We start from the raw sequence: 12,238 nt of genomic DNA, 5'->3' as shown, positions 1-12,238 counted from the left end.
TGAACTGAATTCAAGGAGAGATGGAACATTTCACAGCTCAAAATGAATTATTCAAAGATGGGAAGTAATATTCTGGAATTCACCAAGAGGGAATAGATGCTCTGAGGAAACTGAACCAACGTGCAAATGAAATGTCCACAGAGCTCAGATTACGCTGACGGCCTTTAAAGTCAGTTTTTAGAGCAGATGCTTTTGGGGGGACGGAGATGGAGCTCACAGCCCCGGGAAGCACTGAGGAGTCTAAACGCACACGGGGAGGGGCTTCTGGGCGAGAGCTCAGGCGTGTGCAACCTGGACACGCCTGACTGTGAACTAGCCTGGGGCTGGGTCTCCCCTTGTGGGCGCAGGGCCACCCAGGACGTCCCCGGTGCTCGTGTCTAAAACAAAGGCAGGAAGAGAAGGACAGCTTCATCCCCTGAAACGGGGGCCTGAAATGTGCTGAGTAAACGCGGCTCCTCTGCCCATCTGCCCACTTAAACGTGGAGCTCCCAAGCTGGAAACGGGCCCCAGCGTGCGGTGGCTGGTACCCCGCGTGGATTTCTCGGGCTCACGCTGCCTGCAGCCTGACCGAGCTGCCTCCGGCCTCACGTCCCTGGACGCAGCCCCCAACACCCCCCTCGCAGCTCACAAACAGGACACGCACAGCCCCGCGCTCCGGGCACCGGTGTGACATTTAATGCTGAGTTACGCGGAGGCAGGCAGACATCACGCCGGCCGTCACTCCGAGACACACGGGTGAGGAAAGCACAGTGTCCTTTGTCTCCCCGTGGGAAGCGGGGGAGATTCCTGCGGTATATCTGAAGCAGCCCGGGACACACAACACTACCAAAGAGAAAGGACAGCACCCGTTTCTGTATAAGAATATATTATTTAAAAGACAGTTTAAAAATAAAAATTCTGTACAGCGTCGTGAAGTCCTTTTTTTGTTATCAGTGAACAAAATGGTTCTTAGAAAACATGATCTCATGGTGGCAGATGCTCAGGACCACGTCTCCCCGCAGGGCCGATCCGCAAAGCCCAGCCGGCCGGGTCCAGAGAGCAGCCCACAGCACGCGGCTTTCTTCAGGCATGATCTGCTTGGAAAAGGAAAAAGACGGCTGGTTTGTGACTGTGGGATCGGAACTGTGCGGGCATGCCGCAAATGTCACAGGCTCACACACGGGCAATGAGCACTTCTTCTGTCCCAGCACTCTGTGCGTTTCATCACTAAAGCAAGAGGAATGGGATTATTGCCTCTGGTTTAGAGACTGGGGCTCTGCGGCTCAGAGAGGTTGAGATGCTTGTGCACGTCACTCAGCTTGTAATTAGCAAAGCCCGGACTCAGAACAAGGATCGTTGGATGCCAGGGCCTGGTACCCACCTCTCCTCTATGAAACCAACCCAGTTCTCATGCCCTGTACCCTGACTGCTCTATAAGCGAGGCTCTCCCAAGTGACCCTCATACACGTGTGTGGTGTGACCTTACCACGCGGAGGCCGAATGGGCTGGTTTGCCTTCTACCCGTTCCAAATGCAAGCGCGCAGGAAGTGCTTACAGCGACATAAGCAAAGACTTTCTTTTTGAAAAGTAGTACCTATGCTAATCATTGATCTTTTTCTAAGGCATGGCTCCTTTCAGAGCCTAATTGTAAAGATTATATGCAAGGGAGAAGCGTTTCGTTTAAAAACATTCATACATTCAGATTCTCTCCCCTCCTTCCCTCCGTCCCTCCTTCCTTCCCAGATTTCCACGCCATCCCCATTGCAGTCTGGACTACCGTATACACTGAGACACCGTTCAGAACAGCCTTACCTTCACGTTTTCCCCCATCTCTGCTTTTCTCTCTTGACGCGGTGCTCTCAGGTGTCAGGCTCTCAGCCTTCTGCTGTAACCAGGACAGAGGATACGGAAGGCAAAAATCAAGCTCCAGGAACAGTGAGTGAGTGACTGCTCGTCTGCCCAAGACCTTCCCGGGGCTGCAGATGCTAAGACGCGGGAGGAGACTGGGGTCTACAGCCTGGGGGAGCTTCCCGGACAACAGCTCTGCACGGGCCACCTTCCCTGCGGTCAGAGGCCCCACTGCACACGGCCACTGTCCTCGCACTCATGGCCACAGGTGCAGCGCCAGCGCACTGGTGGATGCGGGTGCGAAGTCCGAGACCCTTTCACCTCTTTTGTGGGTCTGTTCTTTCTGGGAACAGGAAGGGGCACTGGAGCGTCCTAACGGCCCTTCTAGGCGGCTGGCCTGGGACCTGGAGACTGAGGCCTTCGCAGCGATGGCTCTCAGTTGACCCTGGGGAGTCAGGCCCCTTTAGCCCTCCTGTCAGGGGGCTCGGCAGGGGGACACCGCCTCTTCCATCTGTTCTCTGCATCTTTTGCTCTTAGGTTATTGGAGTTTCAGGACCCGTCTGTGACTTTTTTTTTTTTTTTTTTTGCGGTACGCGGGCCTCTCACTGCTGTGGCCTCTCCCGTTGCGGAGCACAGGCTCCGGACACGCAGGCTCAGCGGCCATGGCTCACGGGCCCAGCCGCTCCGAGGCACGTGGGATCTTCCCGGACCGGGGCACAAACCCATGTCCCCTGCATCGGCAGGCGGACTCTCAACCACTGCGCCACCAGGGAAGCCCTTACATTCCTGAGCTCTTAACTCTTCACAATGTCTTAGTACTTGTGAGTTCCCCAGCACTCTCTTTTTCAGTCCTTCACCTGGAATGCTGAGGGTTTTTTTAATTTTTTTTTTTTTTGTGGTATGTGGGCCTCTGACTGTTGCGACCTCTCCCGTTGCGGAGCACAGGCTCCGGACGCGCAGGCTCAGCGGCCATGGCTCACGGGCCCAGCCGCTCCGAGGCACGTGGGATCTTCCCGGACCGGGGCACGAACCCGCGTCCCCTGCATCGGCAGGCGGACTCTCAACCGCTGCGCCACCTGGGAAGCCCCATCTGTGACTTCTTGGGGGAAGAATCCGAGTAGAGGAATTGGCTGCCAGCCTGGATTGCCATCGACCCATCAGCATTTACCGAGCACCATATCGCGTGCGGCATTGTACACGAAGGAGGTCGAGAGCCGCACCGAGGCTCAGCGGGCGCAGTGGGAGTTCCTGGCTGCAAAGACGGGGCGGGGCCCTGCCCGCAGTGAGGACAAATGGCACAGAAGGGGGCCCTTGGGTGGGTGCGGGGGGACACTGGCCAAGGCCAGAGGGGGACCAAGCCCGAGGCAGCAGGGACGGGCCCCGGAGAGAGGAGGTGGGAGCGTGGATGGAAGGGAGGCGACACTCAAGTGGCTGGACGTCACGGGGGGAGGTCCCAGGGGTCCCAGGAGGCAGGGGGACCTGAAGCAGATCTGCACACACTGGGGTCCTGCCTTGGCCAGACCAGCTTCTGGGGCTTTTCTGAAAACCTCTACCCCAGCTCTGAGCCTATGAACTGGACCTCCCTGAAACACAGGATCAATCCCAACAGCAGCCTGGAGCCAGACCCAGCCCCTCCTCGAGGTGCCACGTGGTAGCCCTGTGGCCAGGTCGTGGTGGTGGCTTTTCCCATGCCAGGGGAAGCGTCTCTTCCGCCGCCCTCCCTCTGCACAAGGTCAGCCCTGGGAGGAGGTGAGGGACCCGCGCGGGCCTAGGGCGCTGCTCTGAGGGGATGCAGGCAGCCGAGGTGCTGTGATGCTCTGCATTTCCCGTGGGCGATTGCGACCACGGGGCACCGACTCTGCCCGAGGTTCTGTGCGTTCCGTGCCGTGAGCTCCCCGAGGACTGACCCCCCTCCTCCGTGGGATGCACGAGCTCCCATCTGGAGGGCCCCCCGGGCCGTGTGGCCGGGCCCCGCGGCCCCCGCGCCTGCGCAGCCCGGCTCACCTCCTTCATGGCGTCCATTTGCTTCAGCTCCTCGTAGCGGTCTCTGGACTCCCACAGGGGCTGCAGCATGAGCTCCCCCACTGCAGGGAAGAGCTGCGAGGGAACACACGGGCCCTCTCAGCAGCTGGTCCCCCTCGCAGAAGACGCTGGCGCAAAACCGTGCCAGGTCCCGTGCGTCCCGGGGGAAAAGCCGCGCAGGGAATGTGCTTCTGTCCAAGGGGCACCTGTGAACCCTTGGGTCTCGGCTGCGGCGGAACCCAAGGTGCCCGAGGTTGGAAGCCGACTGGTCAGTGAGTCCCGGGAGCCCCTGGGGAGGGAGAGCCCCCGCTCGCTGCCCACCCACCCCTTCCAGGTCCCTGCTTCCTGCTCTCACACTGTCCTCGCGGACCTGGCAGAAGCCACCCCCTGCCCTCTGCTTGAAGGGACCCCCGACTGTCCAGCCTGCAGACTCTCATCTTCCAAACGCCAACCTTGCCTACTAGAGCCCTGGCAGCCCCGGGGTGGGAGGGGTGAGGCTGCTTGCACCGCCCCCCCCCGCTGCCCCCATCCCGCCACTGCATGGCCCAGGACCCCTCCGCCCACCCCGTGCTCAGGCCTGGCCCTGCGGCTCCCACCGCCCCGGGGCCACCTGCTGAGCATCTTTACCTTTGAGACTCAGCTCTGAGGCGCTTGCCTCTCACTCCAAGACCCCCCGGCAGCCCCAGGGAGCCCAGTGCACACAGCCCTCAGCCCCTCGTGCTTCCTGTGCTTCCCCAGCCCTGCTCCTGCCACCTGTGGGAGCCACCATCGCCCTGCTGTGCCCTGGCACCCGGTGCCCACGGGGAAGACCCCGCAGCCTGAGGAAGGAAGCTGCAGACAGGGAGACAAATTCTAGGCGGAACGGAGCCACGGGGCTTGAGGAGGGTGTGCTGAGGGAGCTCCGGAAGGTTGCTGAGCAGGGCATGGGGTGCCCAGGCCACGGAGGGTGGGCTCAGAGGTGGAGGCTTGAAGAAAGGCAGGACCAGGAGCTAAGGGCCGTCCTGTAAGACGGGAGGGCCTGGGAGGGCGGGGGGCTGTGTGCCCTGTGCTGGGGGCAGTGGGGAGCCATGGAAGGCTCGGGAGAGAGGCAGAGGCCGGCTCCTTGCTGAGGATTAACCTGGTGTCAGCCGTGTGCCGGGTGGGGTGGGGGGCAGGTTAGAGGGGCTTCTGTAGGCAGAGTTGAAAGGCTGACAGGGACTTGGCCGGTGCCCTGGGAAGCGGGGCCCTGGGGGGGGGCCCAGAGACACCATGGGGGAGGGTGGCCAAGGGTGGGGCGGTGTCCATGGGGGAGGGTGGCCAAGGGTGGGGCGGTGTCCATGGAGGAGGGTGGCCAAGGGTGGGGCGGCTTTGCTGCTGGGTCGCCGCCCGGGGGGCGGGGCAGGCGGCCAGTGCACACGTGTGTGTCCGTGTGAGCGTGTGAGTGTGCGTGCACCTGTGCATGTCTGGGTCACTCACCTTGGTCACCGTTTCAAACATCGGGATCAGCACGAAGCTGATGAACCCAGTCTGGGCCGTGGCCTTGGTCACTTTGTCCCGGTCCATGAAAGGCGCCACGGGAAGGCCCTCCGACTTCTCGCGGTCGCTCTGCGGGGAAGGCAGAGGACACACGTTAAAGAAAGAAACACCCGTGGAATCTGGGGGCTTCCAGGATCATCGTCTGAGAGGAAGAGAGAAACAGCTAATATGCCAACGGAACCACCCGCGTCACGCACGTTCGTGACCACGTGGGACGATGGGGACGCCGTAAGTGCGAACTAGGTGCCTGCTGGGCCTGCAGGGTTGTGCGAGGGGGGGGGGCGGGGAGGGGGTTTAACTAGTGGTAACAGGGGCACTAATGTGGTAACAGTTTGACATTAGCTTTTCCTGTTGGTCCCTGTCTTTCGTGTCTCAAATTACACGTGCGCCTGCTGGGAAGGCTTCCGGAGGCGGTGATGCCGGAGGCCACCTTGGCCCGTCCGTCACGCTTCCAGCAGGAACCCAGTTAAGGGGCTAACGAGCCCAGGAGGCGTGATGCTGCGTGACGCTGTCTGATGCTCCTACCTGCATGAAATACTCCTCTAATAAACAATCCACCCAGGGTTCCGCCACCTCCATCGGACGGACCTCGTTAGAGATGTCACAGCACTTAATCAGGATCATCTTCAGCTGAAAGAAGAGATCTGGAATCAGCTGTGCAACACGGGACACATCCCACAGCGCTGTGCGTCTGGACTCACCATCACTGGCCGGCAGGGAAGGAGGGCGGGTGATGCTGGCGGAGGGGAACCCAGCATTGTTGCCCCCTGCCCCCCACAAGGACATACTTCCCGCTGCAGGGGGAAGACGGGGCATCCCCGCACCCCCGAGGGTCAGAATCTTTCCTGGAGGGGCCTCAGTAGTAGGGAAGCCCCTTGAACACACGGACGTTTTGTCATACAAACTATACACTGCAAAGCTCAGAAGTGTCTTCTTGATGTCGAGAATACGTAAAAAGTGTAGACAGACGGTATTGCCTGGAGGCAGAGGTTTACCAGATGACGAAAGAAACCCCAGCGGGTGGAGAGTGCTGGGACCCCAGAGCACTGAAGAGGTGCGCTAGAGACACAGGGTAAAGGGGATCCTCATGCAACAGCAGGGAGGGCGCCCACCGGCCTCGGCACCCCGCCGCCTGCACACCGGGCAGCGATGCAGGGGTGGGAACCACAGTCCTGCCGGCTGGCCCAAGGGGCATCCAGGGCAGGACTCCACCTCTGCCGCCCCCAGCACGGGGGGAGCAGTCCCACAAATGCCAAGGCGGCCCTGGCTTCTGCCCTCTGCCCTCTGCCCCCAAGCCTGGCGCTCCCCTGTGTTGGCCAGGCCTCTGTACGCAGGCTTACCTTCCCCTACTTATAACCTTCAAATCTGAATGAGATGGGGGAATGGGAAAGGGGTGACTTTAACTAGGAGAGGGGGTCCTGCTGGGGTGACGGGGGGCTCTCCCTGCTAAGTGCCGGGACTTGGAAAGCCGGCTTCACCGACACCTCGCTGCGAGGCGAGGTTACACGTTTTCCTTTGGCGCTTCGGTCTCCAGTCTGAGCTGGGGGTGGCGCTCACTCCCCAGCCCCCCAGAGAGGGAAGACAAGCCGCTCACCAGGGTCATGTGCTCCTCGTTGCTGTAGTCAAAATTCTCCATTTTTTCTTTGAAAGAATCCATAATTTCCGCGTGCCTCGCCATGTCGGTGGCCAGGATTAAGGTGATCACCCCCTGAGGAGCGAAGGCAAAGTGTGAACGCGGGGCACGATCCCAACAGTGACTCAGTGAGCGCCTGCTGTATGCAGAGCCTTCTGCTCATACCGCTTCATCTGGGCCTCCTGCCAACGCCACGGGCGTGTCTAAGAACCACTGTCCTCGTTTTATAAAGAAACTGAGAGCCGGAGAGGCTGGGGAGCCTGCCCAGGCCTCAGCTGGTGAGTGGAAGGCTGGGGGTTGAGCCCCGGGCTGCCAGACACAGGCTGTGTCCCTGGAGAAGGCAGCGCGTCGGGCCCGCCAAGACCGTTCGCCTGCAGAGGGCAGGCTCAGCACGTGTCTCCTTGCGAAGTCCAGACGCTTTCAGCCGAGGACAAATGCTCCACGCTGAGGCAGTAATTTAGGTATATGGTTTGTTCCTTCCAGAGCTTGTTGTTGGAGGTCAGTGACCTATTTTCCAAGAGTATCTTTTTCCTGTTATCTAATCTGTATGTGATGATATGTGCTTATCTTGCTTGGGAGCGATCAAAGTCTGATCATATAATAGCATGCTTCTATTAACGAATTTGTAGGTAAGGATAAAATAAAGGTTGTTTTGTTTTGTTGTTTTTGGCCATGTGGCATGCGGGATCTTAGTTTCCCGACCAGGGATCAAACCCGCACCCCCTGCATTGGAAGTGCAGAGTCTTAACCACTGGACCCCTAGGGAAGTCCCCAAATAAGTTTTTTAATACAAATATTTTGACCTTGTTAACCCAGTATTGGTTTAGTAGAAATAACATAATTTGAAACCATGATCATCTACCCACCCACTCATCCACCCATCGATTTATCTGTCTCCCCACCCGTCCACTTGTCTACTCACCCATCCATCCACCCATCCATCCACCCACCCACTTGTCCATCCATCCATCCATCTATTCAGTCATCCATCCATCCTACAAACATTTACAGAACACACCTCTGTGCTGAGTATGGTGTTCTACTTTTCCAAGAAAACACCACCACAAGCATCAAATACACAACTCAAATCAGTCAAGACAGATAAAAAATCGGGGGGGGCGGGCTTCCCTGGTGTCGCAGTGGTTGGGAGTCCGCCTGCCGATGCAGGGGACACGGGTTCGTGCCCCGGTCCGGGAGGATCCCACATGCCGCGGAGCGGCTGGGCCCGTGAGCCATGGCCGCTGAGCCTGCGCGTCCGGAGCCTGTGCTCCACAACGGGAGAGGCCACAGCAGTGAGAGGCCCGCGTACCGCACAAAAAAAACAAAAAAAGGGGCATCACTGGCCTTTTCAATTGTGCGATTTCTCGGTAAAGATTTAACTGTATTGTTAGTGAAGGATCTGTTCCTATGATGAGTTATCCCTCAAAATATTCAAGGACGGAATATGATTAAAAATTGGGACAACGGATTTTACCCGTAGGAAGTGTTAATGTCAGTAAGGTGCTGGGCAAGGTCAGCCTGTGTCCCCGTGGCGGGCGGCACGAGCAGGGCCCCGGCCCCTGGGTGCGGCTCCTCCGCGGGAGCGGGGTGCTGCTCTGACCCCTCCACGCACAAAGGGGCTCAGCTGCCTGAATCCTCTGGGCCGCGTCCCTGGCAGGGCTCCTCACCCGGCAGCCATCGGGGCGGCACAAAGGCAGGGTCCTTTCTTCAGGGTTTACCCCTTTACCTGCCTCACAGAAAGACTCACTCCAGCTCGTGGAACATGTCGCGTGTGCCTGCTGGGTGGGTCCATAAACGTGGAAGGGAGGCCAGAAAGCCAGCAGATAGAAAGCCAGCAGATAAAGGGGAGGTAACTGTACCAGGAGCCGGTGATTCACCAGGGCGGTAATTAAGCCCTGACTGAGCTCTGACTGCCTGGAAGCTGGAAGGATGGGGAACGAGGCTGCTGTCGTCTGATAAGGTGAAGCTATCAGTTCTCCTGGAGGGAGGGGACTGTGTCCTGGCCCTGGGCTCTAGTGCGTCTTGGAGCAAGGCCACAGAGACGCCGAACAGACGCGGCGTGTGGTTCCTCCTATGCCGTGGACACGGCTCCCGTTCTAAGTGCCACATGCTGGGGGACGGAACAGCAGGAAGGCATCCTCTCACGGTTCTGGAGGCCGCAAGTCTTGAAACCAAGGTGTCCCCTCTGAAGGCTCCGGGGATGGTCCATTCCCTACCTCTTCCTGTTTCTGGTGGCCCCAGCGCTCCTTGGCTTGTGTCCACATCACTCCTGTCCCTGGCCCTGTTGCCTCTCTGTATCTCTCCTCTGTGTGTCTCTTATGAGGACACTTGTCATTGGATTTCACATCCACATGGATAATCTGAGGTAACCTTATCTAAAGCTCCTAATTTAATTATGTCTGTAAAGACTCGTTCACAGGTCCTGGGGAGTCAGGAAGAGGACACACCTTTTTGGTTTTTTTTTTTTGGTTGGGGGGTGGCTATCATTCAACCCACCTCACTCCAAGATCTCTCTGACATCACCCCTCCCCCGAACACGCCAGAGGATGGGACACAGGGCTGCAGCGGGACCTCCTGTGTGTGTAGGGGCGTCACTTTTGGTGAGTTGGAAGCATCTGACCCCAGACAGCTGGCCTCCCTCATCCTTTTCCCAAAGTGCCCCGAGCAGCAGAAATGTCTCTTCTGAAATGGGTGGTGGGGCTGCAGGGGACAAGAGCAGGGCTTAGGGGACAGTGGTCGGGGTTCTGCTGGGCTGGATGCCGCAGACGTGTCTGCCCAGGGCCTGCTCCCTTGAGCGAGTGACCTCGCCTGTGTCAGCCTCACTTTCCTGGGCTGTGAGATGAGAAAGGACCGATCTCAAAGGGTTCAATTAAATGGTGGCCGTGATCTGCAGGTCCATGGAACACCGTGCATGCGTGCCAAACGCAGACCTCTTCCCGGGGAGCCACTTGGCCTTGGAGGAGGCTGGGGAGGAGGGCCGGTCCCCCAGGATCCCTGGTGGGGGACTGGGAGATGTGGGAGCCTCAGGCACGGGGCGAGAGGGCTTCTGCTCTCTGGTCGGACTCACTGTCCCCCCGGTGCCTCCCACTCTGCGGTGGGCGTGCTCTCACCCCACACACCTGTCTGATCTGCTTGAAGCCCTCTGCCGGCACGCTGGAGAAGATGTTGCACTCGGGCTGGCTGAGGATCTGGAAGGCCACGGCACAGTGGTGGTTCTCCAGGGGCGAGATGTCATTGTAGCGGATGGCCAGCTCCGTGCGGGCATTGATCTGGTACCTGGGGTTGGAGGAGAGAGCAGAAGGGCCCTCGGGCACCCGCACTCAGAGGCACCTTCGAGTCAGGGCAGCGGCGCTGGCGGTGGGATGGGGAGGTGCATGGAGGCTGGAAGGGATGGAGGGGACCGCACTCTGCTCGTGCCAGGAGCCCCCTTCTCCTGGCTCTCCTGGGTCTCTGCTGCCCCTCCAACTGGATACCTCCAAGTTGCTGTAGTCCTAACAGTGGAGGTCACCAAGAAGCCTCAACGCCTCCCCGTCGCGTGCCCTCAGAATGGTCAGACACCCTGCAGACGTTATCAGTATGTGGAGGACTGGGGTGCATTTTCTCGTCAACTGCTGTGGGCACGGCCCTCGGCTGGCCTGTGCTCGGGCACGTCATCCGAGTCTGAACTGAGGGCATGGATGCCCACGGGGCCACCTCCTCGGAGGGGCACAAACGTCCACACCTTGGAATCCGCTCTGGTCCTGACAAACGACGGCACGCTTCTCGGGCAGACCTGGCATCATCACCCGCCCAGTGATACTCGATACGCAAATACACGAACTCGATAGAACCACCAATGTACCACTAGGAACGCGAAGCAGCGCCACCCGGCCTGGACTCTGGCAGGCGCGTGGGGTGGCACTCGGGGGCCTTCGCCCCAGAGGCGGGAGCGGACCAACGTTCCAGCAAAGCCTGGCCCGTCCTACTGGCTCCACACCTGCCCTGGACCCTCCCACCTCCCGCCCGTCCACAACCCTGCTCTTGCTGTCACAGCTCCTGCCTCTGCTTTGCTCCTGTCGGAAACGGGCTGGGGAGGCTGCCCACGGGGGAGTGAGATCCAGAGACCGGGGTGGGGCTGCCCCTCCCCGTCCACGTGTGTGCGGGCGTCCCCGCCTGCTTCGGGGGAGGGAGGTCCTGCTGCCGTCGGGGCTTTGCCGGTGCAGACGCAGAGGGCTATGGCGGCCCCTCTGGCTTTGGTAACCTCCAAGGTCCTGCGCCGGGAGGCCCGGGCCCCGGACACAGTCCCAAGCAGTGAGCCATGTCCTAAGAGGTGGGGTGGAGCTGGGGGCTTAGGAGGCCTCGGCCGACCGCTCCAGCTTGGAACTGGCAGAGGGTTGAGCTGAAAAGTTCACCTCTGATGCGCAGAGGCCCCTTTACAAGGGAAAAAGAGACAGAGAAGAAGACGGCGTACGTACGTGTTGTTGTAGCCTGGATGGTCCAAGTCATGGCAGATGGCCGCTGTCATTAAGATCAAGATATCCATCTGGGAAAATTTCTCCTGGATCAGAGAGAGAGTGGGGTGGGGTGAGGAGGGGCTGGCGTCGGGTGGGAGGCGGGTGATACAGGGGGACGAAGCCCCTCCAGCTGCCGGCCCGGTGGGGGAGGACCTGCCTCTCCCTGGGGCGGGGCGGGGGTGGGCGCCCATTTGCTCACTGACCACGCCGGGCAGCGGGCTCCCCCAGACCCACCTGCAGCCCGCAGAGCCAGGTCATGCTGTACATCATCTGGGTGACGCAGAAGCAGTGACGGAAGTTGTGGAAAGGGTTGTTACGGTAGTTGTCGTGCACGCAGAGCTGCGGAGACGAGAGGGTCCGCCCTGTGGCCAGCTGCCCACCCCTCCCCCCAGCTCCTGGCACCTTCTTCCCGGTGCCAACTGCCTGCTCCCCACCTGGCCCTCATCCAACTGCCCTCCCGTTTCCCGAGGGTGAGAGCACCAGGGGGCCCAGGGGCCTGAGGATGTCCGGGGGCCACACCATGGCCCCCACGATCCCACCCCGGGGAAGGTGTCCCCAGGGGAACCACACTGGGGCGTGAAGCTTGGGGGGAGAGCTTGGGGTCTATACGCGGGGAGCTGGGTCCCCAGCCACCATCAAATCTTCCACAGGCTTTTAACATCTGGTTGTGAGCAGTATTTTATTAAAAAGAAAGATCTGGGGCTTCCCTGGTGGCGCAGGGGTTAAGAATCTGCCTGCCAATGCAGGG

General features: G+C 59.8%; 1 protein-coding gene across 7 annotated transcripts in view; it reads right to left on the bottom strand.

Annotated features, from left to right (window-relative positions):
• Positions 1 to 591: 591 nt before the first annotated feature.
• Positions 592 to 12,238, bottom strand: part of PDE9A (phosphodiesterase 9A) — a 97,816-nt gene continuing 86,169 nt past the window's right edge. Inside the window, exons 11-19 of one of the 7 annotated variants that reach the window (XM_079922055.1) lie at positions 11,725 to 11,829; positions 11,452 to 11,534; positions 10,117 to 10,273; positions 6,959 to 7,072; positions 5,890 to 5,994; positions 5,305 to 5,433; positions 3,832 to 3,924; positions 1,792 to 1,864; positions 592 to 1,076 (exon numbers count right to left, since the gene is read on the bottom strand). In XM_079922055.1, coding sequence (XP_079778181.1) covers positions 1,063 to 1,076; positions 1,792 to 1,864; positions 3,832 to 3,924; positions 5,305 to 5,433; positions 5,890 to 5,994; positions 6,959 to 7,072; positions 10,117 to 10,273; positions 11,452 to 11,534; positions 11,725 to 11,829 — 873 coding nt within the window. In that variant the 3' untranslated portion in view covers positions 592 to 1,062. Of the gene's footprint in view, positions 1,077 to 1,791; positions 1,865 to 3,831; positions 3,925 to 5,304; positions 5,434 to 5,842; positions 5,995 to 6,065; positions 6,424 to 6,958; positions 7,073 to 10,116; positions 10,274 to 11,451; positions 11,535 to 11,724; positions 11,830 to 12,238 lie in introns of those variants that run through there. The other 6 variants (XM_079922056.1, XM_079922057.1, XM_079922058.1 and 3 more) reach the window with 6 other exon arrangements.

The sequence above is a fragment of the Stenella coeruleoalba genome (genome assembly GCF_951394435.1).
Source record: "Stenella coeruleoalba genome assembly, chromosome: 5".
Classification (NCBI taxonomy): domain Eukaryota; kingdom Metazoa; phylum Chordata; class Mammalia; order Artiodactyla; family Delphinidae; genus Stenella; species Stenella coeruleoalba.
This window is presented reverse-complemented; position numbering and strand designations above follow the sequence as displayed.